The following is a 24,237-nucleotide window of genomic DNA, read 5'->3' as shown; positions in this document are numbered from 1 at the left end:
ATTGTTATTGTCAACAGCACAGGACCTGTGTTGGCTCAAATAATTATTGCAATTCAGTGTCTGGAGCAGCCCAAAAAGGATTGGTTAATTGGAGGCGACTGGCGACAGTGAAAGAAGAATTCAAATTGCATTATTCGCCATTAGTCCCTCATTGAATTAGGCAAACTCAATTAAAGTAAACTTTGTGATTCGCCCGCCAAAGGACGACAAAGGAATCAGTCACCGGGTCAGAGTTAAAGTCAAAAGTAATGTCCCTGACAGGAAAAGGAAGACGTGGAGGAGTGAGGAGTGGAGATCCTAAATCCTCCCACCCGAAAACTGTCACCGAGTGTCAAGAGGCAAAGAAAACTTGTGTGTGCGGCAACACTTGTTGATTTTTGTGAAAAGAAACGAAAAGTTTGTCGTTTGCTTTCTGTCCTTCGGTGTCCATCCACCGCAAGGATACAACAAAAAAAGGTAAACTCTGTCTCAAATTGGAAAGCGGAAATTGCAGGCAGGCAACACATTTTGTATTCTCTGATGCTTATAAATTAGGTTTGGCCCAAATGCCGAAAAATAAAGGAAAGGTCTTTGACAGCCATCTGCTAATATGAAAGATATAGACTTTCTGGCAGGTGTACATCTACATCTACATCTATATATATATATCCTGGAACCCACAGCTGGGGAAAAGTTTTCGAGCAAGAACTGCAGGCCAAAGTCCATGTTTCAGTTGGCCAAACTCTCGAGGTCTTGTGGTCATAGCCACTCGAAGTTCGGCGTTTACCACTTTCCCACAAAAAAACCAATTATAACCTAAAACTTTCGCCTTGCCAACTTCCTATCTAGAGGAGAGCTCACAGGAAAAGGTCGAAGTGTGTGGCTCACTCTTTAAATGGAAAGTATGTTGTGGCAAACCCACCGAAAATATTTATATACACCGAGCACTGACTTGTTGCCGTTTTACATTATTTATGGGCCAATTAGTGGGGTCGAAATAAACCAGAAAACAAGGCCAACTACAGAGTCTGGGTATCCTGTTTATTGATTTGTTTTACATTTTGCACAGACAGCTGGAGAAAGTTTTGCCACACAGAGCAGAATTCGATACCCCCATAACCCCTTGGCTCTGGAGAATTATGAATAAGGACCCACCGTGTGTGTATCCTTTATCCTGTACTATACTGCTGCTACTGCTTCAGCTTCTGCTGATGCAAATATCAATGGAGCAGCTGCAAATATGGAAATAAATTGCCAATGCCACGGGACTCAAAATGGTGTGGGAAAATTGAAAACTTTCATCCACTGGAGGTGTTAAATTTATGTATTACCACTGAGCTGCAGGATAATGCCACTCCGGCCCCTTGATGAATGAGGTTGGAAGGATAAAGAAAGGAAAACATGGACCTCCATCATTTGGCTTAATTCTTTAACGAGCCGACGATTAACGCGTTAATATTCACACTCTACCTTTTGCGGTCAACAACGTGAAACGGAAAATGAATCAGCTTTAAAGCACGGGAAATTGGGTCCTTTGCCTGAGGCTTTGATTGATATCCTGTGCTGATTTCTGCTCTTGAAGCAATCAATTAAGCGTACATCGATGTCAAACACTTTGCACTCAGTTTTGATTGATTTTACGATGCTGCTAAGTGAAAGAAAATCCTTTTCATTAATTAGTATGCCTTGGCAATCCATATATGCATTAAGTATACGTCACACTGTGAAGACAGAAAGGACTAGCAAAGGACTACCAGCAGCTGCTGTCCTTATTCGATTTGCATAAAAAACGCTACAGTGACAGCCCGCGGAAATTGTTTTCAAACCGTCATCAACAGGAGCATCAGGAGCTGAAAGGGAGACACGGCTAGATTGTACAAGTTTCCACTCCTGACAGCTTTAAGTTGTCACTTTCCCTCAGTTTTTCCGGGGCCAGGACAAGTTCAAAGTTCCAACGAACAATGACAGCGGAATTCTTTAAGCCTGCGAGAGCAAATATTTAATTAGCTCCGGCCCTCGGGGAATGAGCTGCGGAGGAGCAGACAGACAGGCCACTAAGCAGATGAGGAAGAAAATGCGAAAAAGTGACCAATTCGAGTAAAGTATCCTGCGGCCAAATTCTTTGGTAACCGCAAGAACCAGTCGAGCGTAAGGCACGTCAGATGAAATACACTTTATGGGATTTTTGGGGGGTAGTTCAGAGCCGAAGAGCTTCCCGCCGCCAACTAGGCGCTAAGTTCTGGCCCTATTCATAATACATATCCACACATAACTGAAGAGATTTGCTAAAAGCCAGAGGCAGCTATACATAAATCAGTAAACGGCATGAATGGCTGGTCCTTCACGGACACACTTTTAATTAAAAGGCGAAACTTGCCAGAGACTGCGGTGTTTAGGAATGTTTTATTAATTCCTGAATAATTGCTGGAACCATTTTCAAAACAATTCGGTTGCCAAAGAGCCGAGTATCTATATTCCATCTCATTAGGAGACTAAAGTATGTTTGGACATTGGTGGGAGTAATGTAATTACAAGTTTAAAGGAGGGCCGCGATGTTTTGGTGTACGCTTTCATTGCAAAATATTTTTCCCATAAATAAATTAACCCAAAAGCCTTATTTTATTCTTTTTTACAATACCAGCCTTCTCTCATCCCAGAGGAAAATCTGCTGGGAGAAATCCTTTCAGTTAAATTTCCGCACAACCTTTCTATTCAACCTTTCTATTCATCTTGTTTCTCAGCGTCCGCCCACAAATTTAAATATTTTTACGACTCTGGCTTGGCCGCTGACTCCGTGGCAAGTTGCTAATGTCTCAGTTTTTGGCAGCTCGTCCTCCAAATTCCTTGCCACTTGAGACAAGCGTGGCGTTAATTAAAGCAGAGCTGCCGAACCCTTTGCCAAAAAGATTTCACGTATAGTAGGAAGTATAAACGACTTTTAATTGAGTTCCGTTGCCACTTTCTGGGCCATGGCTAAAATGTTTGGAATGGAAATGGAGATGGAGATGGAAATGGTGTTGCTGAAGTTGCCATTTTATGCGCACAATTTGGTTAATTAAAATGCTACAATTGCGTTGGCATTTTTGTGGCGCCTCGTCGTACACAACGAGTCCCCCCTCTTCTCTCTTATCTGGGTTCTTCAGGTGCTGGCAAGTGTCCTTGTCGCTTGCTGGCAACTAAAGGATCTTCAAGGCGACAGCTGCACACGACGCATATGTGTTGACGGAAGTTCAAAAGTTCTTAGCAATAAACGGGAAAGGACTTTTCACACCCACCCACCCCACACACGCACAAATTGATGTGTGTGATTGCACACATATTAAACAACACTTTCCTTGAGAGTTTGTTTGTATTGTTTGTATTCCCGTTAAAGTCCTTTAAAGTGGATTCTTTTATTATCGCGGCACATCGGGCATTTCAATTAGGCCAAGAAAGGAAACATGGCCGCCACAATCGCCACTTCCTGCGGTTGAATACATAATTCAGAAAAAAAAGAAGGAAAAACACGAATCCTGAAACAAGGACTGGGAACTGAGAACTGAAAACTGAGAAAGAAAGAAATCTCCGCATATCAAATGAAGAGAAGGACAAACATTCTGTGCATATTTCGTGCACATTAAAAATTCATTCCTATTTTATTTTTACTGTGTGCATCTCCAAAAACGAAAAAGTAGTTGGAGTGGAATATTTACATTTGTATTTTCCTCTAAACTTGCTTTTTTCTGTAGCTCCCACTTTTGTGAGCCCCTGGCTTTTGAGTTTTTATGAAAGGTAATCACTGCGGAGTACAGGACTTCTTTTTAAACAAAATTAAATAATTAAATGAAACACAGGATGAACTTTAAACTCAGTAACTACTTCAGGGAAGACTAGAAACTATATAATAAAAGATATTTATATTTATAAAGGGTATCAAATGTCATAGATGTAGTTCAAAGTAGTTTTTATCTGCACTTGCATGGCCGCTTTTCATGCAACATTTATGAGCATTTTGGGACTCCCCTTTTATGCATTCTGGGAACTCTGAAATGTGTGCAACATTTTAAGCTTAATATTTCCATAGGACTCTTGTCGAAAATGTTAAGTGCCGGGGCTATTTAGATGCTAAGTTAACCCAATGTCGACCTTTAAGGCAAAGTGAGAGAGTGAGTGAGTGGGTAGGGATCCTTACGCAGTCCTTCCAGGGTCAATTAACTCATTACACTGCGCAGTGTTTGCCTCACTCAGGTCCAATTAGTGAGTAATTAGGTTCGGGCCATGGGCTGATTTTTCACCATCAGTCCAAATGCCTATTAATTATACATTTAATTGCGTTAAACGCAAAAGGTGCTAGAGCGAGTTGATTTTAAATTTAAAAAGCATCTCGGATAGGAAGTTCTGGCTCAACTTTCAACTTTTCTCAGAAAGCACACATATGTCCGTATCCTGTCGGCTTTGTGAAATATTTGTTTTGATGCAAACTTTTTGGCCCAGAGAACTTTTCGTACTTAGATTATCGTGCCAAGATTTTTGAAGTTGTTGGTTTTACAAAACTGTTGCATACTTTGCGGGGCCAGCTGCGAGGAACCAAAGTTGTTTGCTGTGTCAACTTTTTTCATATTTTGCAGCCATAACACAGCCCCAACAGCCTTCTGGCCAGGCCCAACTTTATCGTTTGGACGTGTGCTCGGAATTCCCGGAAACTCATTGAATTCATATGAGCCCCACATCAGGCGAAGCACTCAAGTTACAGTCCACCAGCCCGACATCAATAAAAATCACATCAAATACACCGAAGTAAATAGACCATTTATTTAGATGCTCAGGATTGGATGTTCATACAGAGATTTGTTGATTTCATTTGCACATTAAGTTACATTCCGACATATACATTTAGCGTAAAGGATCTTATTTTATATTATTTCTTATGGGATGGGCTCTCAGCTTTTCACAATAGACGACATTTAACAGTTTAAAACGATTGACTTAGCTTAGGTTGGTTTTTGGTTTGTGGTTGCTCTGCTTGGTACTTGGTTGCGTCCTTTCATCGTCCTTCGTCCCACTCACTGGTGACTCCTACTAACTAAACTAAGCGCACTCCCAGATCTCCGCCTTGGAAATGGAATTCAATGAAAGTTCAGTCTCTTAAGATGCAGTTGCCTGGCTAAAATCGTTTACACCGAGTTCTCCTCCAGTCCTTGCTGGAATTTTTCATTATTTTTGTTTGCAAATTATAATTGTAGATAAGCAGTGGTGTCCTTAAACTTACCCTCATCAGAGGGCTGATGGCCCGCGGCATGACGCTTAGTGTGCTGCCGGAGCCCATGGCATTCCCAGCCAGAGTGTGGGGCATTGTGTGCAGGGCGTTGGTGGAGCCGCGATGCAGGGTGAGCGGGGCGTGCTGACCCACCAGCGTGGTGGTGGTGGCCGAGCTCACGCACGACTCTCGCTTGCCGCGTCCGTAGTAACTAGTTAGTGGCCTGAAAAGTAAACGCCGGTCAACTAATCCTGGCACTTCTGCCCATCGTGATTATTCTTTTTCGGAGGAAACTTACCGCATGCTTTCGGCCCGAGGGGAGCCACCGCCCTTGGTAAAACTTTTGGTGGTGTAACTAAAAGTAAATTTTTTACTTTAGTGTCTTAAAAATAAAGTTTCTCCCGCACACCCACCGTCGGTTTTGGTTCAGCTGAATATTGCGCGTGTCCCGCCACGTGGAGAGGTGGTGTCTCAGGGCATTCCGCACTTCCGAGTTGAGGAAACAGTAGAATAGCGACACCGAGAAGCCCTGGGAAAATACACACGTATAGTCCTAGTCAGAGGAGGAGATTAAAAGGGGAGGCCAAAACCTACCTGTGTGCTGAGGAGAACGGCTCGCAGAACGGCAAACATGTGACCCATTAGACCAGACTCGGAAGGTCCTGCCAGGACCACCAGATAGGTGATGCCGAACAGGGGGATGAGAACCAACAGAGCCTTTGCCGCCTTCCTGTATTGACGGGTCTCCACTGTGTTGGCCGAGCGCAGTTTGGTAATGAGAACCTGTAAGATGATTGCAGATGATTACCCCCCGAACTTGCCACACTCGGAAAAATCGGAGCAAGGTGCCCTCTCTTTATTGGCAGTCTCTGATCTCATTTCTTTGAGTGTAGACAGCTATTTACTCACCCACATGATGCGCAGCAGGAAGGTGAGATTAATGATTAGCACCGCACAAACAGGACCTTGGAATATCCAATCCACATGGGTCTCCTCCATCCAGGGGCAGCTGATGTCATACTATCAAAAGGGGAACTCGGTTTAGGGAGGGAATGGGACGGTCAAATCCCAATGGTAAACTCACGTTTTTGGTGCTACTGTAGGTAACCGTGAGACTCTTGGCCACCGCCCAGGTGACAACGAAAAAGGCCGGACCACCTGTTGGGCCGTGACAGACTTAATTGGCTTGGCCACAAAGAGGGAGGGAGTGACTGGACTTACCCCAGCCTATGGAGGCATATATATTGAATCGCAGATTATCTCCCGAAAAGGTCTTCACCACCAGCATGTAAAGGTACAATCCCTCAACCAGCATCCAGAAGAAGTTCGTCAGCGTGAAGAAGTGGAAGAGTGTGACGAGGGCGATGCAAGTTCCCAAGCCACTCCGGATGGAGATCTGCGAAAGGTATTTAAAATATTTATCCTCCACATATTGATTATAATTGAGGGATAACGCAGGACATCGGAGAGACACCCACCTGCACAGATAACAAGAGTATCCAGAACAAGGCCGACATGATGTACGTGAAGAACAAATTGGCGTGAATGGTGTTGCGAAGGCAACGCAACTCCCTGTGGGGCGGAATAAAATATAGAACACACAAGGAGGGAAGTGGGTGTTTGGGGTGAAAATACATAAATGCCAGGCTGGTCAGACTACAGAGGGCAGAGGTCAACTTACTTGAAGTAGGCGAAAACAATCAGCGCCAGGGTAAGGGACACCAGGCTGATGGCATACCCGATGTAGTAGATAATGGTGGGCAGCTCCACGATGACCTCGAACTTGTCCACCGTCGCGGGCTCCGGCAGGTGGGCGCAAGCATCGTAGTTGGTGTACTTCTCCCAGGTTCCGTTGGCGTGGCAGAATCGAGTGGCGTTCTCTAAACGATGCAGAGGGGAATAAATAATAATACGGGTTATATTACAACTTCCAAAGCTCTGCTATTAAAGGTAAAAATAACTCCTCTCTCAAGCCGCAAAATGTTCGCTTATCAACTTTATAAACTGGGGCAAAAGAACTTATTGGCTAGTTGAGGTTTTTAGTGGCTCCACTCACTGGTGCTGTCATAATGTATCCCCTGCAGCTCGTCCATGCACTGCAGCACAGCTAGAGTTCCACGGGCCGTCCTCGGCCAGCAAAGGATGGAGTCGAACTGGGTGAGACAGTGGTCACTGTTGTTGCCATAGGTCGAGGCCTCAATGTGCTCCTGCACCAGACACTGCAGCTCCACGCTGTCACTGATGCCCTCCAGGTTGTGGAGTGCCAGGAGGGGATCCACCCCACTCCCGCTGCCATTAACCGAATCGATGTGGTCGTGGTCACTCATTCTGTAACATGATGTTGTTCAGCATCTAGAGAATTTTATCAGAAATTGTAATTTATTGGGAAATGCAAATTAAAGTTTATAACTTTCTTGTTGTATCAATTTTCTCTTTTAATGTTCAGCCAAAGCAACAGTTTCTAACTTTCAGTATTCCATTTCCTCCCTTAAATGGTTTTTTCTTTTCTATGGAAAGTTAAAATTCCCTCAATTGTTAGGGGATTCCCCGGTGGTTGGCACGAACAAGCTGACGGGCAAAGTTCAATTGGCAACCCTTCTCCTCCCTAATGCCACGCCTACGCCCATTCGGGAAAGCCTGCGGCTTTTGGCTTGTGTGTGTTAATTGCATTGGCCATGTTTCACCGACTCCGCAGTCCGGGCCACGCCCCACATCGTCGTGGCCATAAATTCAGGGCGAGGAGTGAGCTTTAAGTTGACGCTATTTCCATAGAAAACACACACAGGCTGGATAGATAAATAAATAAATAAATGCAAAGGCCCAGTGCCATAAAAATTCATTAGTTTTGCCATCAAAGAGTCAGCAGATCAGGGGGGATGATGGCGACCCTTGGTTCTTATTTTGGGTGCTGATATGCTGCCATAAAAAGCAAGTCAAGGTTGATGACGATAGAAATTAGAAGCGCTAACTTCCTGCCAGAGAGTGTGGTTTTCTTGGTTTGGTTCTGGTTTCTGGGTTCTAACTGGGTGCTGGGTTATGGACGGGGCTCTTCTGAGCAGGAATCTCGCATTTATACTCTGATAATAAATGGCATAAATGATGCATCGTTACATTAATGCAAGACATAAAAGGGGACATGGGTGGCAAAGTACACACACACGAGATAATAAATATGTAGATGGTTCTCGGCCTCACATACAGTGAGTGGCAAAAGTCAGCTTTAAAATCATGGCGGAAGTGGTTGAGGTTAAGGCCTCAAAGGCCCTCCAACCAATGCAACCCAAGTCAATTAGTACCTATGGAATTCAGAAATTTCTTAGCCAGCCCGCCTCTGGTGGATTTCTAATTGGAACAAATATTCCACAGACAAGACCACAATTCCTGAAATATTAAGCCCAGCGGCAAATTGAAAATCCCGCCTCTGGGAGTCCCTGGTGCTCTACTTTCGCCACCCACTGTGCCTGCTTATTGTTGCTCCTTTCTGTTGTGTTTTCTGTTGTTATGGTGGCTGAATCGTAAATTAGAAGAATGCATGTTCATAAAACAAAAGGCAACTTGCTTATTACTGTGCGGCACATGCCTCCACGTCCTTTTGGCCGGAGTTTGCCAACGTAACTTATTACACATACGCCCTGTTGCCTGCCCGAACGCCTTTTTATTTCCCGCTAAGTGAGTTGGGAGGCACGAGAAGCCGCAACTCAAGTTAAAAATGTTTAAAACGTATCGGCGTGAAAAGGGAAAAAAGTGAAACAAAAGTCAGACCCGCCTCTAATTACCTCATAAATAATGTCGGCCGAAAATTAGCAAGTCAGTTGAGGAGCCTAAATTATGGTCATAACTGCTAATTGCATATTTGATTTCAATTAAAAACCACAGCCAGCAGGCAGCAGACAGCCAGTAAGCCAAGAACGGACACATCTCAGATTGGTGGCTAAATGCAAATTCATTCCGACAGATCGCATTCTGGACAAATCTCATTTATGGCCAGTCAACTTGATGAATGTGTCAAAAATAAAATAAAGAGAAAAAAGCTGGCAAAACATATTCCACGATTGGCCAGGCAGGAGGCCGTCTGGCCGGGCCTAGCCGGTCTGGTTGTTAGGCATAAAAAGGCACATTACGGCAAATATCACAGCCAGCAAAAGAAATGGGCCTAGACAGCCGGGACTCAAAGTTTGTGGTCTGGCGTTGGACAAATCAAATGCTCACATCCCATTCGCACTGAATCCCGGCCCAGGCCCTATTCCCTGCTCCCTTTCACATGCTATTATAGGAGATTGTATCTAATCTCGAACGATTGCACACAATGGATTTGCCAAAGGCGACAGAAATGTGCAAAAAAAAATACGAATTGGAATAGGAGCAGTCCGGGGTATCCTTGCGGGCCCTATACTTTATTTTTTTTTTGCTTATGTGAAAGCTTTTGCAATTTCCGGTTTCTATAATGCTTATAAATGTTTGTGGGGGATTTCTTTAGAGGATTGCAAAATATAATAACAGTACGAATAGTTAGCACTTATCCCCCGATTTTCCTTTCAAGCCATTGGGCGTACTTTCCTTCATTTTCCTTTTGCTTTCAAGGAGTACAGCGGAGGAGTACAGGGAATATGGATATTTTCGGTCCTCATTAATGTATCTCATTAAATTTTATATGCATAAGCGTGGCAGTAAAGACTAAAAAACGGGGGCATTTAAAAATTTATAAACACGCCACACCAGAGACCAGAAACATAACGTACTCGCAACATGACTGAAAGCAGCCTTGAGAGCCGAGCGAACAAAGTTTTGTAATTAAATTGCTCATTTAAGCGAGGAAACATTGTATTGGATACGAGAGTGCGAAGCAATTTTCACTGCATACACATAATATGTTTATCCTGTTCGTCCTGATGCGGAAGGACAAAAGAAACGGGAAAACATTTTATTAACATCAGTGAGTCCATGATTGTAGGCATGGGAATAGGCCTTTATTTTGTATTCCTGTGGAAGTCTAGACCAGCAAACGTCATAATTTTCAGGCACGGACTGACTTTGCCATTTCCGCTTCCGGCTGACTTTCAGCCGATGGCCACTTCCGATGTCTAAGTCAGCACATAAGCATCCTAAGGATGGGGCGGCTGGGCACTCGATTGCCAACAAGTGTTGCGTTTTATTGTGTGGCCTTTAACGGCTTTCCGCTCATTGTGAGCGGCACGTGCAAGAAGAAAAGCTGCCCTCCCCGGCTGCAGTTGTATCTCACGAAGTATTGTATCTTAGCTCTACGTGAGGGATCTCAACTGGTCGAGATACTAACTAGCACACACACATAAATCCATAAAAATTACCCACAAAAGGCAAGCAAGGGGGCCACCAACCTGTGCGCCAAATCTGTTATTTATTGGCTCAATAAAAATTTGGTTTAATGCATTACAAGTTGCCGAAATGCCATAAACTCCGGGGGCAACAAGTCCTTCCGGTTTATCGGATTGTATTGTATTGGGGGCTTAAGTGGATCGAATGGGTTGTGCGGCCCTGATGGGCTGATGGAATACCTGTTTTTGGAATTTTTCCAATCGATATTGCAAACACACAGGAAAACAATGCCCAACCACCACATCTTCTCAACTCTTTTGGCAGCAAAACTCTCGCTTTTTGTAACAGATTGCATGGTTCGCCCTCTACGCGTGTGTGTATCTGTGTTAGTCCTTGCATTTTAATTAACCACAATTTGTTGGCCGTGCCCCTCCCTTTTTCGGTCTAAAAATGCATACCTTTTCCACGAACTAAGCTCGTATCGTTTAAATGGATTTCTTTCTCCACTCCCTGTTGGTTGATATCCTTGGGATTTCTTGCCGATTGCGTTCCTCCAAAGGGACTTTTCAACTGACCGCAGGCCAAACGAGGTCCTTTGTCCTCTCAGCCACTTACTTGACCCGGCTTAAATGCGTTTAACGCCTTCTAAGCTGCCAAATGATTATGTTCCGAGTTGTTTTTCCCTAGCATATATGTGGTGCTTGGTGGTCTTGGCCAAGTTGCCTTGGTTATTGACACAAAACTTTATTGTGTTCACCTTTATAATCGTATTTTTTGATGCAGGATTATTTGTTATAGCGACACTCGAGCAGCTACAGAAAAACAAGCACTAAACACCTCTTTTTTGTTAATCACTTGCAGCTCTTTAACTTTCACTTTTAAACTAAACTTTAACAGGAAAAATATTCAACAATTTTTAGTAGCAAGTTTACTTAATCTTTTCAATTGAAATATTTTTAAATTTCAGTTTCCACTTCAACCGTTTTATAAATTACATTTTTGAATATCTACGAACCGCTCTCGTTAACTTCCCGCTGATAACTGACAGGAAACCCGAAGGATATGTCTTAACAAGCCCTGCGTTCTTACCAAAAGGCGCCAATTTTTGCTTCCACAACCTCGAAAGCTCGCAAAGCTGCGTTCCACATCCTGTGTGGCGTAGAGCTTTTGCTGTTGGACCAGGCAACAGGTGGAACTCCTGCGGGGACATGAAAGGGTGTTCGAGGATTCGAATGCACTTCTAATGCCTGAAAATCTGCCCATTTGATTTATGCAAATATTTGATGGGCCGAATGTTTGCTCGGCATTTGGCTGGCTCGGCTCGGCTCGAGCCTTATTTGCTTAGGTTGGAAATGCGGAAAAGGGCTAGCCGCCATGATTCTCAGCATCCTTTGAAGTCGCAATCTGATTTAATTGCGAGTTTCGAAATGTGTATGAGACAAACAGGCCAGGTTAGGCCAAGTCACAGCCAGAACAGGCTCTCTCACCTGCCGAAATCAAATTAAACTCAAGTGGTCCTGAAGCCGGAAGCCTGGCTGACAGTTATTGAAATATCATATATATAATAGACATACATATATCCTTGCAGAACAATTCCGGGAAAAAATGTGGGCCTAAAATTAAATTGTAGATAGAAACAAAGGCAACATTTTTATTTGCCAGGGTCTGCTAAATTTAATATTACAATGATAAACATTTAGACGGATGATTTTGGCTGCTGGAATGTGTGTGACACATGAGGGCTGAAGGGTGGCTTTTTACTTGGAGGGGCCGCCCCCATCCAGGCAGGGGCAGGGTGTGGAGATTGTAGGATGGGGGCGGACCGACCGGGTGGCGACATCCTTATCCAAACTGTTTGATTTTCAAACAAATGCTAATGTCAACTGCCACTCAAAAGCATTTAAATTCCAATTTAAAAATGCTTTCTCTCCATGCCAGAAGCAAAGACATGTTCGTTGTCCTGTATTGTGTTCCGCCCTCCACTTTCTCATTCACATTTTCTCACTTTCTCCGAGGGTATCTCTTACTCTCCTTCTCTCGATTTCACCAGTCTATCCTGTTGCCCTGCACGCATTAAAGCGCTTCGTCCTGTCGCATGCAAATTTAATGTCACAAGCATTTCATGAATTCCATTCTCCCAGGGCACATGTATTTGCCGCACGTTCGCTTATCTGACAAATACACTTAAAGTTTTTCAATTCCTCAGAGGAAATCACACCAAAGGACATTAATAGGATATGGGAGCATAAACGTAATTTTTCAAATGATCTCATTTTAAGAAAAAGCGCTAATTAACTTCAGGAAATAAGCCATAACTTGGTCAATACTTGTCCGATCGACAAATGTTACACCTTTCTGATATTGTATTTATGAGTAGATTCATTCCCAATCAAAACCTAACAACAAAAATTTTGAAACATTTTTCGAAATTTTTCAAAGGGGTTTTTGCCAAAAAATTGATAAAATTTTATTTGTTTGATTTTTTCAAACTTTTGATGCAGATGGAAGGGGATTAGATCCCTGATTAATGAAAGGTATTCCGTTTCTGAATCGAATGAATAGGAGTTAAAATATTTGATAAAATGTGAATCGAAAGCTTCGATTTTGGGAAAAGAAAAGAATTCCTTAGCTTATCCTGGACGCATTAAAGCGCTTCGTCCTGTCGCATGCAAATTTAATGTCACAATCGTTTCATTCCTCCCAGGGTTCATGTACTCACCGCACGTTCGCTTATCTGAAAAATACACTTAAAGTTTTTTAATTCCGTAGAGGAAATCTTGCCGCATTGTTTCAATTTTTCTAATTAAGTAGATATCAAGGAAGACTTAAGGAAATTGAAAAGTCAATCAGTAAGCTGAACATTTCCAAGGAAGTTGAACTCATTAAACAGTGTGTCTCCGGCATTGTTCCATTTAAATAATTCACTATTGTGGCGTTTAAGAGCACCTTCTGTGTCTTCTACAATGAAACTCAGGCAAAATCGCTTTATGCTCCAAAAACCCATCAGCTTAGTGGTTAAGAACATAAGGAAACCACTGAGCAGAAGACACAATGAACAGGCAAAGGAGAATCTCACCAGCGCACATTTGCACTGAAAGCAATAGCCTTTATGAAAAAAAGATGTTCAAATTTATAAACAAGTAATAATTACACCCACCTTGGGCATGTTTTTCTCAGTGCACCCAAGCATCAAAGTGGGCTTTGGTGTGTAGACAAGACCACTCAACAATTACTTAGCTGGCATCTTTAACACCTCAGCTCCTGGGAGAGTGAGAAGTGGAGGGAGCTCTTGTCTCATCTTTCAGCATTCTCATTAATTACACGCCGCACTAATTAGACTGTAACCGAATAGAAAAAGGATTATTCACAGATACAGATAGCTGACTCAGCCCCTATTTAATCCGCAATCCATATTATTTTTGCCCAATTTGCGCCGGATTCTGGTATTTCCCCAATTTTTGTCACGCACGAGCACCCCCAATCGAGTGGAATCATGGAAGTGAGCATGGAGTGGACCCCATCGAGTCATCAGTCAGTCAACCTTTGGCGAGTCGCTGACTGGCGATGTTTGCTCTTCAGCCTTCGGGCGACGCATTCAACCAACAAACTAAAAAGCAAACGACCCGATTTCATTACAGGCTCATTAAAAACGCTAGACCGTTCCAACCGGCTATATAAAGCCTCTGACGGAGGGCCTGAAAAATTTTATTCTTTTTTCGGCACCAAAGCAACGCACAGAGATTAATAATTTTATCATAGATATGCGTAAATCGATAATTAGTTTGGCGCTTTTCGTCGCGTTGCTGGAAAGTTCCCAGGCGGCCTTTAACTGTTCGGCACCGCCGAGTTTCAGCAACTACGTGAGTAAAGGATGAGAAAGGATAGGGCTTGATGCTAAGAGCTAACCTTGCAGGACATTAACACATGCTGTCGCACACCGGAACTGGATATGGGCGACGTGCCACAAAAGTGCCACAAATATGTGAGCGGCCTGAAGTCGGCCAACTCCAAGTATCCCAGCTACGCACATTTGGTAAGTGATTAAATACCATGTTATGGATAATACTACATATACTTTTTCTCAGTGTTATCCTGATTGTATTTATCGAGAAACCGGAGCCATGGTCAATGGCAAAATCAAAATGGAGAGGGTTAAGCAATATCTAGAACAGCATGTTCATAGAAAGGACCAGGACATTGTTTCCTACATAGTGCGCTCTTTTGAGTCTTGTCTGGGCAACAGTGAGTACACATTCCTCGTAGCAACCATTGAAAAGTCTTTATTATGTTTTCCTCCTTTAAGTCAAAGGACACATGAAGTCGGCCAACATTGAGTCCTACAAAGTCCTCCCGCACGGCTGTTCGCCTTTTGCCGGAATGCTCTATAGTTGCGTGAATGCCGAGACTTTTCTCAACTGCCCCTCGAAAATGTGGAAGAATGAACGCCCCTGCAATCTGGCCAAGGAGTTTGCCCTCCAGTGCAACCCCCTGCCCCATGTCCCTCTTCCCAGCAGTTGATGCCCCAAATAGATATACATAAAGTATAAACAATGATTTAAAGTAAAAGTATCATCGCTAGGCTTAATACGTTTGATTTGATTTTTTATTACCGTTTACATTCGACCTCCGGTTGCTTGCAATTAGCCAGCAAATTGTCCATGACAAATGGGTGTACTTTATGCTTTCTGGTTCTGCAAACAGATGAGTTTTACGATCAGTCAGAGTTCGATGTTCGATTGGGAAAGATGAACCCTTTGGCCTTTGTGAGCTGGATTTTATTTTGCACGGGAGTTCAGGCGGCCTTTCAGGACTTTGTGATAGGACCTGAGGTAAGTGGGGGATTCAGAATCAACTGAAAAATTCTTAAAAACAAAGCGATTTAGTCCCACCAAACTAACAATGAGCTGGAGCTCGCGGATGAGTCATATTTTGGAGAAGATGCAGAGGAAGATACGATGGTCTCCTTCCAAGATGTCGAGCACGATGGCATAGTGGATACTGGATTACTATTGAAGGCTCTAATGCAGCAAGCCAGGCGTTTGGGCATTAGTTTAGAGGATTTGGGTAATTATTTCTACCTCGGGTCATCAAAAATATATTAAACTTCTAAATTTTTTGGTTCTCCAGCCAACTTGCACTTAGCGGAGGAGGAAGAAGCCATGAACCACGAGCTGGGCTGCTCAGCAGGGTCAGAAATCTATAGCTATCGGGAAAGACCCACCTGGCGGGATGTCCTTTTTAACTAACTCAATAAATCTCATCACAGAAAGTGATCAAAGCAGCTGGAAATATTCGATTTTATTTATCCATTCTCATAAAAGTATAGTTAGCCGGTTAGTTTGTCCTCGCAGTGAATGCTGAATTCCCGGGCATCATTGCAGCCCGCGGTCTTACTCCAGATACTGTCCGGGCAGTTCCTGTAGACGTAACGATGGGAACACAGACCATACATTACCGCCATCGAGGAGCACTTGCCGACGGTGGGCATTCGGCGTCGCTTGAGGCTCTTGACCATGGCCTGCTCTTGGCCAGAGCAGTAGTTGAAGCCGTCAACGTAGACTTGAACAAATTCCTGGGAGTCCAGCATGGGGAGCAGCATTTTCTCCACATTCTCTGTAATCAGACTGGTACCATTCAGGACCTTGGCTGCTGTAAAAATGCACTCAAAGCTACACTGAAAACATTCGGAGTTCTCAAAATAAGTAGAAGGTTTTTAATATGGTTTAGGGTCCAACTTACAGGTGTTATGTGCGCCCCATTGACCAAATACTGGCCGCATTGCGAATTGTAGCTGGTTAAGTTTAGATAGGGAAGTCTGCAGCAGTTTTTCAGGGACTGGTAGATCCGCGTTTTGTTATATGTTGCTGATCCATGAAATGGTAATACTCACGGTTATATCTGGTCTTTGAGAACAGTCTGGATCGGCAGCCAGAAAAGGTGGCATAATCAGGAGCAACAGCAAGGTCGAAAGGTCTGACATTTTTGCTGCAATTCTAGATGAACAAGTCGCATATATAGAACCCAAGCCGGAAATGTGTGTATTTTAAATTAATTTATTTAAGCTTGCCCCATTTAGTACGCCCCGTAATAACTATGCTCGTTTAAGGTTTTATTACTCTGACCAAAAGTCACTGTTTTTTCAGACCCGCACCACGTGACAATTGGTTATTTGGACAATTCAGGCTTTGCAACCGAGCCGTCTCACACGCGTCTGTTCCCGCCCAGCTGGACGAAGGGCAGTGATTGAAGACGAATGATTGGGTGCAGATAGCGAAGTATACCGCCACGGGACTGCATTCGGAGGATTGTGGATGTCGGGGCCTTCTGTTCTTCAGCATGGCTTCCACGGTATCCGAGCAGTTTAGCATGCCCTCCACATAGGCCTCTAGGAAGTCCTGATTGTTGCCCAGCAGCCGCTCCAGCATGCTACGAGTATTGCTGGGATTCACTTCCGATCCCTCCAAAACATTTGTGGCATTGAAAATGCACTCATATAGACACTGCGAGAATTTCAGAGTTACTTTCTGCCTAGAGCTGTGGAATATATCCTTTACTTACAGGAGATATTTTTGGAGAACCAACTGGCATATGCTTGCCACACTGTTTTCTAAACTGATCAAAGTTTAGAGTTGGATAGGCACAACAACCTCTCACAGTCTAGAAAACAAGATACCAATTTAGAAGGATCTCAATTTAAGGGCTGCGCCTTACTTACATTCACATTTTGACGACGACTGCAGTCCACATCCAAAGGAATACCCGCCACCACGGACAGCACGGCCACTAGGCAGGAGCAGATCGCAAGAGCTATACACCTGGTCACCATTTCAGTCAGTCTGAGGCAATGTCAGGAGTAACCGCTTAATTTATATCAGACACTTCCGAGGGCTAATAAATCGAGCACAACGCAAACAGTTTAAACGGCGGTCGCGTGAATCGAATTGGTCCGTCATCGTGATTGGTTGTTAGCCACCTTTCGGCTATCAGCTCACAGCTGGGCCAAAGTCCACACAATTTTGCAATTTGGGGGCTCGTCTGCGCTCAGACACTTTCAATTAGACTGTCTGAATTGGGGCAGTTAGCAAATGCAATCACCCAAAAGATTAGCAAAACCAGACATTACAAATGACACAGAATCAGGCTCAGCGGCACCATAAGAACAAGCCAGAGTTCGCCAGAGATTAGCCACCCGTCCCCGGCGCCCTTATCGCTCATCATTAAATCCTTGTTTTCTACCCGCTCCAGGTTTAGCTTGACGGCACAACTGGATATTACCTTTTGAAGATCGCGACAATTCTCTGTGCTCCTGAACTCCTCTTTCGGACAATGCAGGGTCACGTGCACCATGAGACACTGGGCGTGGATCATGGCGTGTGGCTGGCACTTGGAGGTGGCCAAGCCCAGGCGACTATCTACCTTGTAGGCGTAGAGCATGACAAAGTCAGCGTGCTTTGTGCCCAGTTGCTCGCAGGTTTCGTGGGCAGTCTTCATGGCGGTTCCGTAGTTATGATGGCCATTTAAAGGACTATACAATTCTGTGACCATTGTATAGAACTGCGCCTTCTTGATCTTTTTATCCCCGTCGAACAGATCCCAGTGTTTATAGAGGCACTCAAAGCGGCACTAGGAATATTTGAGGATATAAATAAATAATTCTTATAGTGGAATAGCACTCACAGGTCCGTAGTCGTCCCAATACGGCGTACAGTTGCTGCCCACAAAGATGAACTTGTCCAGGAAGCCCTTGCCGCAGCAGTGGGCCAACTTTTGCGTATCCAGCAACTGCGTACACTTATTTATGTCCGACAAGTCCATACCTTCGCTAAGAACAACCAAAGGAAGCCAAAGTAGACCTATTAAATGCCAAATATTGAACGACATCCCGACGCCGTGCCTTGGTGGGTCATGGAGGTCGGCAATGGAGACCGGAAAACTTAATTTTAAAACCAAACCAAATGCAACAATTTTTAGAAAAAATTTTGAATAAGTTTGACATTTATTGCCTGACAAATGAAGTTAGGTGCTCAGCCAAGCTGGGGACTTCATTGGATTAATCTCAGATCTGTTACTCACCAATTACACACTGCTGATGACATGCAATATGGTAGTTTTAAGTAGAAGTTGGCTCATTTGGCAGTAAGAGGTCGAACCATGTACATGGGGCGTATACTTGTTGTGTGTTTACTGGGATACACAGTTCTCGTTGAGGCCGCAAAGTGCAAGGCAGCACCCAAATCTGTCCAGGTGAGTCATTGAAGTATTCCTAATAAAAATCCAATAAAATTCTTTGCAGAATGTAAACATTTGCTGCTCAGCCCCCATGCCCAATTGGGGAGTGTACAATCGAGAATGTGCCGCTTCAGGATCGCAGGCTAGTGTAAGTGGCAGGATAGTTTATCTTCCCACCAAAATATACCTTACCTATACCTTGCTTCAGTGTCGCCTATCCTGCATTTTCAATGTGAGCTCAGCTCTGAAAGGAACCTCACTGATCCAAGCCAAAATTCGACCCATGTTGGAACGAGCCTTCACCAGCGATGTAACCATTGACATATACGAGACGAACTTGGCCAAATGCTCGGCGGTGGTCAAGAGCAAGTACCCGGAGTTGGGCCAACTAAGTCGACAGAGCAATGCCTGCGATAGACACGCCCTCTTCTACAGCCTCTGCGCCTACGCTCGATTAATATTCACCTGCCCAGAAAAAATGTGGCAGCGCAGTAATCGAATGTGCCAGGAGGCTAGATCGTATGCCAAAAACTGCCCCTGGCCAGCACTTAAAATGTTCATGAAAAACACCTAGATAAATACCTACCTAGTTTTCACAATTTTACTGCCATTTATTATTATTTTCCTTATAGCGGGCTATGGGTTGCGTGATCAAATCAAGTACACTGTGCTGACATTTAAGTTTGTAGTCCCCGCAGTGCCCCTGGATTCCATCCAACTCGGCAGTGTAGTAACGCTGGGGTAAGGCCTCGTAACGAGAACTACTGGGACTAAACATTACATGGACCAAGCTGCCCAAAACGCCATTAAGGTCGGCCAGACTATAGCTATTGGCCTCGCAGATCAGTCGAAGTAGGCAGCGGTCTCCCGTGCCTAAGCCATGCCTGTAAAGAAAAAGGGTTCTGAAGTTCTTAATCACTTTTTTCAAAGTATTACTCACATTTCAAAACGATGACTCAAAATATTGTAGAACTTGGTACGTGAAAGCAGGGATCTCTTCTCCCTGCTTCTACCCACTGGATCACCCATGCCATCGAGCGGAAATCCTTGAAAAAAGTCCTTGTAATCTTCATCCCCCTCGTCCTCTGGTGGTTGTGTTGGCGGTGGCTTTGGTTTTGGCTTATGTTTGTGTTTATTTTTATGCTTTTGTTTATGTGGTTTTCCAGATGCTCCTGGTTTCGGTTTAGTCTTTTTCTTTTTCTTACTATGGTGATGCTTGTGCTTGTGTTTATGTCCAGGATCATCATAGTAGTCATCATAAACAAAGTCATCAAATTGTTGGTGATCATGGTGGTCATTCATTGAGCCATCATCGGTACCATTTCCATTGCGCTGTAAAATATTACAAATTATTTTGAAACATGAAAGCTATGAATGACAGAAACTTACTAAAACTGGTGGCTTTTTTTTCCAAGTCCTTGGGAGTTCATAACCGGCTTCAAAATTATAGGACAAAAACACCTCTTTTCTTGGCAAATCCAAGGGCAAAGCAATGGCCATAAAAAGCTGTCATGATGAATTAAATATGAATCTTTATTGCAAAATCCAGAAACAAACTCACTGCAGATGCACCGCCTGTGTTCCAAACAAACTTGGCTTGAAGCCGCTGAAATAAACCCAATACTAAAATGACTAGGAGGCTTCGAAAACCATCCATTTTGTCCAACTGCCCTCATTCGACTGAAATGAGAGACCAAATGAGTTAGAAAAGTAAAAATCTTTTCTTTCTACTCGGTAGTGATGATCCAATTAAGAACTTCTATTTTCTAGAAGCGAAAGTTGCTAATTGTTGAGGTGGTAAGAAAATCAGGCCAGACGGGTTGTTCTGAATATGAGAAAGCCTAAACTTTATTGGTTTCAATGTGGTTAAGAATGGCTTCGAAGGGTTCTGATACAAGTTCCAGAAGACTTTCGCCGCATCCGGGCTCATAAAAGTGACAATGATCGTTCCAGCCATCATGCTCAGCTTGGTAATAGCGCAGGGGAAGATTCTCTGATTCCGAAGTGCTGGGACTGTAGTGAATAAAATTGATAAGGTCTGGAGATATTTTATAGAATTTTCTGGGTACCTCAGAAGCACATGCATTATGCTTCCCAATACACCATTGAATTCATCAAGTTGAGCAGCTGTAGTCTCACAAATTAATCGGAGTAAGCACGACTCGCCTTGGAAACCGCTCCTATAAGATATTATTAGTTTTTACGTTACTTTTTAGTAAAAAGTTGTCACTGCTAAAGCCCACCTTTTCAACTTGTCTATAAAAATACGATATATATTGGTTCGAGTTAACAGAGATCGAACTTTTCTTTCACTTCTGGGTGTTTCTGTCTCTTCCTCCTTGTCTTGTCCTTGATTGGATTCCTCCTTGGTGCAATTATGGCAACCATCAGCCAATTTTCTAGATGACTCTTCACCGGTGTCGGTATCTGTCTCTGCATCTGCATCCGTGTCTACAACTTCTTCCGATTCAATGGGACCATTTTGCTGGAATAACAACCAACTAGTGAATAATCACAAAAACCAATACTGAAGGTCTCTGTTTGCATTTCTTTGGATCTGTTAATTGTTCCATGAAAGGTGTGTTAATAGTCAACAGTTTATAGAATTTTATAGCCGCAAACAAACCAAGAATGGAACTTACAAATATTGTCCATTTGTCCCATTTTTCGGGTAAATTGTAGTTGGCCTCAAAATTATAAGAAACGAAAACGTTGCGGTGGGGCAACTCCAAGGGTACAGCTAATGCGGCAAAGATCTAAGATAGAAATGATCTTGAACTACTTCCTTAGATTCAATACTTTATTCGCTTACACCATGGGTACTGGCAGGAGTAAAGGCCACAAATGGATCAACCACATCCAAGTAGATTGTCAAAAGGATAAAAAGTCCAAAAAAGTATTTACTGGAAGACATTTTCTGATTCCCTACACCTCAGATCTCCACAATGTTCGGCAAGCAACTGAAAAAGCAATTGACGTTCAGTACTCGCCCCAAGTGCGTGGCACCTGTCAAGTGATTGCTAATTACATCGGTAAACCCCCCAGAGAAAAAGTCTCTTTGGTTCTACTTGGTACTCCAGTTTATTTTCTTCTACGACGACTTATTATATCGCTAAGCGCCTGTTCCAGTGGCACAGAAATCAAGTCCAAGACGTTTTCTGGACATTTTTTGGTATAAGCTACACAGCTTTGATGTTTCAAGCCATCCCACTCGGCCTGATAATACTCATGTGGTAAGTACTCGTCCTTGGAGCTGCTGGGACTGAAATGCAATCGTGTAACAATTATTCAAATTTAGGTAGGAATCGTTTTATAGCATTACCTGAATATAATGTGTACTAGGCTGCCCAAAAACCCATTCACCTCTCCCAGTTGCGAAGCATTTGTTTCACAAATCAAGCGCAGAAGGCAAGCTTCGCCAGGAAAACCAGATCTGCAGGATTAGATATAAGTATTATTTTCATTATGAAAAATCCAAAATAAACTATGTACCTTCTTAATTTATCCTTTATCATGGCATAAAACACAGTTCGGCTCATTAATGTTAGAGCTCGTTTTTCACGAGAAGAGGATGCTTTTGTGGAACCATTTGTGGTGGTATTTTCTTTCAGTTTCCAATCTGTGCAATTATGACACACACCATGGGCGTTACGTCCTGTAGTAGGATATGTGAGATAGCTGTCCTCGAAATCTTGACCCATCTACAAATTAACAGAGAAAAAACAGGTTAGAAAGACGACCTTTAAGGTTGGCACATCTAGTTAGCAGCCGCTGCACAAACTGAAACATCTGCAAGAGAGCAGCAACCACAAAACAAATGACTCAAGACACGAACTCATTTTAGGTACGTACCAAAATGGGAGGATACTTGTAGACATGCTCAGGCTGATAGTAATTGAACTCGTAATTGTACGATAAAAATACATTCCGATGCGTTAAACTAATGGGCACCGATATGGCCATAAAGATCTGCGAAACAAAAAGCATTTTTAGAAACACGCGTCTCACAAGAACTTGAGTTCATAATTACCCCGTACTCGGAGTTTGTGGTAAAAAGCAGAGCAGACTTAACAATACTCCAGTTTATTACTATGGCACATATACTAAGCCAAGATATACATTTTGATAGCTTATACATTCTAGTATAATTAAACAATAACTTTTAATGTAACCGATTTCCGATGCTCAACTGACAATGGGAGCGTTTCGATACCAACTGCTGACTAAATTTTGATAAAAGCAGGCAAGAAAGGTGCGTATCCAAGAAGCTGTTAATTAAACCAAAGAATTGAATATCTGGGTCGGGCCGAATTGGTTTAATGCAGTTCAAACTGTAAGCACCTGACCGAACATCCAGTTTATTGTCTTCCATTTCGTTGGTCCACTACTTCCCGAAGAATTTCATCCAACGGCCTTGAGATCAGATCCAAAACATTCTCTTTACATTGGATGGCATACTGTGAGCAGTCGCCATTCTGTCGCCCATCCCATTCGGCTTGATAGTACTCTTTGTCGAGGTGTTCGTCACTCGAGCTGCTAGGCCTGCAAAGAAAAGGCAGAAGAGGAAACCCCCATTTCTGAGCGTGGTGCTAAAAATATCTTTCGCTTTTATTGGTTAGCATCCGATGACTGAGCTTTCATAATCATTATCACTGATTCTAGTTTCTGGTTGGTTGTGAAAAGCTCTTCGACTTACGTGAAGATGATATGCACTAGGGTTCCCAAGAGTCCATTAACTTGGCCAAGCGTCGAAGTATTTGTTTCACAAATAAGACGTTGGAGGCAAGGCTCCTCCGGATAACCAGTTCTGGACGAAAGCCAATAATAAGAACTGCGGGAAATTTAATTTTTTATAATATCACCTTTTTAACTTATCCTTCAGCATGATATAAAAGTTTGTTCTGCTCATGGCGGGTAGAGAACGTTGAGGCCGCACCTTGGTGCTGTTTTTAGAATCGTCTGAAGAAATTGATCTTCTGCTGCTTGTAGCTCCTTCACCTCCAGTGGTACTATATGTCAGATAACTGTCCTCGAAATCCCCCATCTGGAACAGTTTGTGTTAAACAAAGAACCAATATATTGTCTAATTAACTCACCAAAATTGGAGGATATTTGTATAAATGCTCCGGCTGATAATAGTTGAACTCATAACTGAAGGAAAGAAACACATTGCGATTCTTTAAGGAAAGCGGAATTGCTATGGCCATGAAAATCTATTGCAAAGAAGCCTTTTTATAATATGTACATTAATTAATATTAAAATATTTACACCAAACTCGGAATTTGTGTTAAATATCAAAGTGGATTGCACAAAGGGCCAGCTTAGGAATAGAATCCAAAAAGGACTTCGAATATTCATCTTTTATAGTTTAAAGGTGACTTTTGTTTCGCGGCTAAGATGACCAAACCAACTAAAGCGCTAAGCGCTCAAGATTACAACCTTTATAGAATCTCTGGCTCTGCTAATTGGATACCTTCAACATGAACTAAAATTAACCGCA

At 43.1% G+C, this 24,237-nt stretch overlaps 11 protein-coding genes across 12 annotated transcripts; 3 read left to right on the top strand and 8 right to left on the bottom strand.

The window, feature by feature from the left end:
- Nucleotides 1-4,753: 4,753 nt before the first annotated feature.
- On the bottom strand, nucleotides 4,754-12,199 carry LOC6496342 (diuretic hormone receptor). Its single transcript, XM_001960694.4, has 12 exons — nucleotides 10,966-12,199; nucleotides 7,272-7,567; nucleotides 6,897-7,095; nucleotides 6,694-6,787; nucleotides 6,437-6,611; nucleotides 6,300-6,373; nucleotides 6,125-6,235; nucleotides 5,810-5,998; nucleotides 5,629-5,744; nucleotides 5,514-5,570; nucleotides 5,228-5,438; nucleotides 4,754-5,159 (listed from the first exon to the last, which is right to left on the bottom strand). The coding sequence occupies exons 2-12, from the start codon at nucleotides 7,540-7,542 to the stop codon at nucleotides 5,133-5,135; spliced, it is 1,524 nt and encodes a 507-aa protein (XP_001960730.1). The 5' UTR covers nucleotides 7,543-7,567; nucleotides 10,966-12,199; the 3' UTR covers nucleotides 4,754-5,132.
- A 1,872-nt stretch (nucleotides 12,200-14,071) lies between these two features.
- Nucleotides 14,072-15,025, top strand: LOC6494216. The gene is made up of 4 exons (XM_001960693.4): nucleotides 14,072-14,367; nucleotides 14,421-14,540; nucleotides 14,593-14,749; nucleotides 14,811-15,025. The coding sequence occupies exons 1-4, from the start codon at nucleotides 14,269-14,271 to the stop codon at nucleotides 15,023-15,025; spliced, it is 591 nt and encodes a 196-aa protein (XP_001960729.3). The 5' UTR covers nucleotides 14,072-14,268.
- Nucleotides 15,026-15,206: 181 nt separating this feature from the next.
- On the top strand, nucleotides 15,207-15,796 carry LOC6494217. Its single transcript, XM_001960692.2, has 3 exons — nucleotides 15,207-15,336; nucleotides 15,391-15,571; nucleotides 15,635-15,796. Exons 1-3 carry the CDS (start codon nucleotides 15,253-15,255, stop codon nucleotides 15,751-15,753), a joined length of 384 nt encoding a protein of 127 aa, XP_001960728.1. The 5' UTR covers nucleotides 15,207-15,252; the 3' UTR covers nucleotides 15,754-15,796.
- Nucleotides 15,790-16,560, bottom strand: LOC123257219. Its single transcript, XM_044715367.1, has 3 exons — nucleotides 16,398-16,560; nucleotides 16,247-16,342; nucleotides 15,790-16,181 (listed from the first exon to the last, which is right to left on the bottom strand). Exons 1-3 carry the CDS (start codon nucleotides 16,485-16,487, stop codon nucleotides 15,834-15,836), a joined length of 534 nt encoding a protein of 177 aa, XP_044571302.1. The 5' UTR covers nucleotides 16,488-16,560; the 3' UTR covers nucleotides 15,790-15,833.
- Nucleotides 16,561-16,595: 35 nt separating this feature from the next.
- On the bottom strand, nucleotides 16,596-17,365 carry LOC6496341. Its single transcript, XM_044715366.1, has 3 exons — nucleotides 17,223-17,365; nucleotides 17,066-17,164; nucleotides 16,596-17,007 (listed from the first exon to the last, which is right to left on the bottom strand). Exons 1-3 carry the CDS (start codon nucleotides 17,331-17,333, stop codon nucleotides 16,636-16,638), a joined length of 582 nt encoding a protein of 193 aa, XP_044571301.1. The 5' UTR covers nucleotides 17,334-17,365; the 3' UTR covers nucleotides 16,596-16,635.
- A 261-nt stretch (nucleotides 17,366-17,626) lies between these two features.
- Nucleotides 17,627-18,494, bottom strand: LOC6496339. Its single transcript, XM_001960689.4, has 2 exons — nucleotides 18,185-18,494; nucleotides 17,627-18,130 (listed from the first exon to the last, which is right to left on the bottom strand). The coding sequence occupies exons 1-2, from the start codon at nucleotides 18,386-18,388 to the stop codon at nucleotides 17,627-17,629; spliced, it is 708 nt and encodes a 235-aa protein (XP_001960725.1). The 5' UTR covers nucleotides 18,389-18,494.
- A 45-nt stretch (nucleotides 18,495-18,539) lies between these two features.
- Nucleotides 18,540-19,335, top strand: LOC6494218. 2 transcript variants are annotated; one of them, XM_001960688.4, is made up of 3 exons: nucleotides 18,540-18,751; nucleotides 18,801-18,884; nucleotides 18,945-19,335. In XM_001960688.4, exons 1-3 carry the CDS (start codon nucleotides 18,659-18,661, stop codon nucleotides 19,308-19,310), a joined length of 543 nt encoding a protein of 180 aa, XP_001960724.1. In that variant the 5' UTR covers nucleotides 18,540-18,658; the 3' UTR covers nucleotides 19,311-19,335. The 2 variants fall into 2 exon arrangements, with proteins under 2 accessions (XP_001960724.1, XP_014762672.1); XM_014907186.3 differs by having other exon boundaries at nucleotides 18,801-19,335.
- Nucleotides 19,333-20,443, bottom strand: LOC26515009. The gene is made up of 4 exons (XM_014908586.3): nucleotides 20,298-20,443; nucleotides 20,126-20,242; nucleotides 19,677-20,068; nucleotides 19,333-19,620 (listed from the first exon to the last, which is right to left on the bottom strand). Exons 1-4 carry the CDS (start codon nucleotides 20,391-20,393, stop codon nucleotides 19,338-19,340), a joined length of 888 nt encoding a protein of 295 aa, XP_014764072.1. The 5' UTR covers nucleotides 20,394-20,443; the 3' UTR covers nucleotides 19,333-19,337.
- A 102-nt stretch (nucleotides 20,444-20,545) lies between these two features.
- On the bottom strand, nucleotides 20,546-21,720 carry LOC26515090. The gene is made up of 5 exons (XM_014908602.3): nucleotides 21,549-21,720; nucleotides 21,379-21,492; nucleotides 20,980-21,221; nucleotides 20,806-20,916; nucleotides 20,546-20,749 (listed from the first exon to the last, which is right to left on the bottom strand). Exons 1-5 carry the CDS (start codon nucleotides 21,648-21,650, stop codon nucleotides 20,578-20,580), a joined length of 741 nt encoding a protein of 246 aa, XP_014764088.1. The 5' UTR covers nucleotides 21,651-21,720; the 3' UTR covers nucleotides 20,546-20,577.
- An 80-nt stretch (nucleotides 21,721-21,800) lies between these two features.
- On the bottom strand, nucleotides 21,801-22,908 carry LOC6496338. Its single transcript, XM_001960687.4, has 5 exons — nucleotides 22,767-22,908; nucleotides 22,589-22,705; nucleotides 22,229-22,437; nucleotides 22,059-22,169; nucleotides 21,801-21,998 (listed from the first exon to the last, which is right to left on the bottom strand). The coding sequence occupies exons 1-5, from the start codon at nucleotides 22,872-22,874 to the stop codon at nucleotides 21,818-21,820; spliced, it is 726 nt and encodes a 241-aa protein (XP_001960723.2). The 5' UTR covers nucleotides 22,875-22,908; the 3' UTR covers nucleotides 21,801-21,817.
- On the bottom strand, nucleotides 22,888-24,229 carry LOC6502580. Its single transcript, XM_001960686.4, has 6 exons — nucleotides 24,006-24,229; nucleotides 23,833-23,949; nucleotides 23,599-23,780; nucleotides 23,433-23,543; nucleotides 23,078-23,278; nucleotides 22,888-23,004 (listed from the first exon to the last, which is right to left on the bottom strand). The coding sequence occupies exons 1-5, from the start codon at nucleotides 24,093-24,095 to the stop codon at nucleotides 23,095-23,097; spliced, it is 684 nt and encodes a 227-aa protein (XP_001960722.2). The 5' UTR covers nucleotides 24,096-24,229; the 3' UTR covers nucleotides 22,888-23,004; nucleotides 23,078-23,094.
- Nucleotides 24,230-24,237: the final 8 nt, after the last annotated feature.

This window comes from Drosophila ananassae, chromosome 3L, assembly GCF_017639315.1.
Source record: "Drosophila ananassae strain 14024-0371.13 chromosome 3L, ASM1763931v2, whole genome shotgun sequence".
In the NCBI taxonomy this organism is placed as follows: Eukaryota; Metazoa; Arthropoda; class Insecta; order Diptera; family Drosophilidae; genus Drosophila; species Drosophila ananassae.
This window is presented reverse-complemented; position numbering and strand designations above follow the sequence as displayed.

Coding starts and splice junctions, on each gene's coding strand:
- LOC6496342 (XM_001960694.4), bottom strand. CDS start 7,542: ATGAGTGACCACGACCACATCGATTCGGTTAATGGCAGCGGGAGTGGG. Junction 6,612..6,693: donor TACTCTTGTTATCTGTGCAG/GTGGGTGTCTCT, acceptor TACCTTTCGCAG/ATCTCCATCCGGAGTGGCTT. Junction 6,236..6,299: donor CCTACAGTAGCACCAAAAAC/GTGAGTTTACCA, acceptor CCCTTTTGATAG/TATGACATCAGCTGCCCCTG.
- LOC6494216 (XM_001960693.4), top strand. CDS start 14,269: ATGCGTAAATCGATAATTAGTTTGGCGCTTTTCGTCGCGTTGCTGGAA. Junction 14,541..14,592: donor ATCCCAGCTACGCACATTTG/GTAAGTGATTAA, acceptor ACTTTTTCTCAG/TGTTATCCTGATTGTATTTA. Junction 14,750..14,810: donor TGAGTCTTGTCTGGGCAACA/GTGAGTACACAT, acceptor TCCTCCTTTAAG/TCAAAGGACACATGAAGTCG.
- LOC6494217 (XM_001960692.2), top strand. CDS start 15,253: ATGAACCCTTTGGCCTTTGTGAGCTGGATTTTATTTTGCACGGGAGTT. Junction 15,337..15,390: donor ACTTTGTGATAGGACCTGAG/GTAAGTGGGGGA, acceptor AAAGCGATTTAG/TCCCACCAAACTAACAATGA. Junction 15,572..15,634: donor CATTAGTTTAGAGGATTTGG/GTAATTATTTCT, acceptor TTGGTTCTCCAG/CCAACTTGCACTTAGCGGAG.
- LOC123257219 (XM_044715367.1), bottom strand. CDS start 16,487: ATGTCAGACCTTTCGACCTTGCTGTTGCTCCTGATTATGCCACCTTTT. Junction 16,343..16,397: donor CTCAAAGACCAGATATAACC/GTGAGTATTACC, acceptor CGGATCTACCAG/TCCCTGAAAAACTGCTGCAG. Junction 16,182..16,246: donor ATGGGGCGCACATAACACCT/GTAAGTTGGACC, acceptor GAATGTTTTCAG/TGTAGCTTTGAGTGCATTTT.
- LOC6496341 (XM_044715366.1), bottom strand. CDS start 17,333: ATGGTGACCAGGTGTATAGCTCTTGCGATCTGCTCCTGCCTAGTGGCC. Junction 17,165..17,222: donor GTCGTCGTCAAAATGTGAAT/GTAAGTAAGGCG, acceptor CTTGTTTTCTAG/ACTGTGAGAGGTTGTTGTGC. Junction 17,008..17,065: donor GTTCTCCAAAAATATCTCCT/GTAAGTAAAGGA, acceptor AAATTCTCGCAG/TGTCTATATGAGTGCATTTT.
- LOC6496339 (XM_001960689.4), bottom strand. CDS start 18,388: ATGTCGTTCAATATTTGGCATTTAATAGGTCTACTTTGGCTTCCTTTG. Junction 18,131..18,184: donor ATTGGGACGACTACGGACCT/GTGAGTGCTATT, acceptor AAATATTCCTAG/TGCCGCTTTGAGTGCCTCTA.
- LOC6494218 (XM_014907186.3), top strand. CDS start 18,659: ATGTACATGGGGCGTATACTTGTTGTGTGTTTACTGGGATACACAGTT. Junction 18,752..18,800: donor CAGCACCCAAATCTGTCCAG/GTGAGTCATTGA, acceptor AATTCTTTGCAG/AATGTAAACATTTGCTGCTC.
- LOC26515009 (XM_014908586.3), bottom strand. CDS start 20,393: ATGGATGGTTTTCGAAGCCTCCTAGTCATTTTAGTATTGGGTTTATTT. Junction 20,243..20,297: donor ACACAGGCGGTGCATCTGCA/GTGAGTTTGTTT, acceptor TCATCATGACAG/CTTTTTATGGCCATTGCTTT. Junction 20,069..20,125: donor AAAAAAAGCCACCAGTTTTA/GTAAGTTTCTGT, acceptor AATATTTTACAG/CGCAATGGAAATGGTACCGA.
- LOC26515090 (XM_014908602.3), bottom strand. CDS start 21,650: ATGTCTTCCAGTAAATACTTTTTTGGACTTTTTATCCTTTTGACAATC. Junction 21,222..21,378: donor GGGACAAATGGACAATATTT/GTAAGTTCCATT, acceptor TTGTTATTCCAG/CAAAATGGTCCCATTGAATC. Junction 20,750..20,805: donor ATAATGCATGTGCTTCTGAG/GTACCCAGAAAA, acceptor TATTCACTACAG/TCCCAGCACTTCGGAATCAG.
- LOC6496338 (XM_001960687.4), bottom strand. CDS start 22,874: ATGTATAAGCTATCAAAATGTATATCTTGGCTTAGTATATGTGCCATA. Junction 22,706..22,766: donor CCACAAACTCCGAGTACGGG/GTAATTATGAAC, acceptor TTTGTTTCGCAG/ATCTTTATGGCCATATCGGT. Junction 21,999..22,058: donor CTAGTACACATTATATTCAG/GTAATGCTATAA, acceptor ATTGCATTTCAG/TCCCAGCAGCTCCAAGGACG.
- LOC6502580 (XM_001960686.4), bottom strand. CDS start 24,095: ATGAATATTCGAAGTCCTTTTTGGATTCTATTCCTAAGCTGGCCCTTT. Junction 23,544..23,598: donor CTGAAGGATAAGTTAAAAAG/GTGATATTATAA, acceptor GCTTTCGTCCAG/AACTGGTTATCCGGAGGAGC. Junction 23,279..23,432: donor CTAGTGCATATCATCTTCAC/GTAAGTCGAAGA, acceptor TTTTCTTTGCAG/GCCTAGCAGCTCGAGTGACG.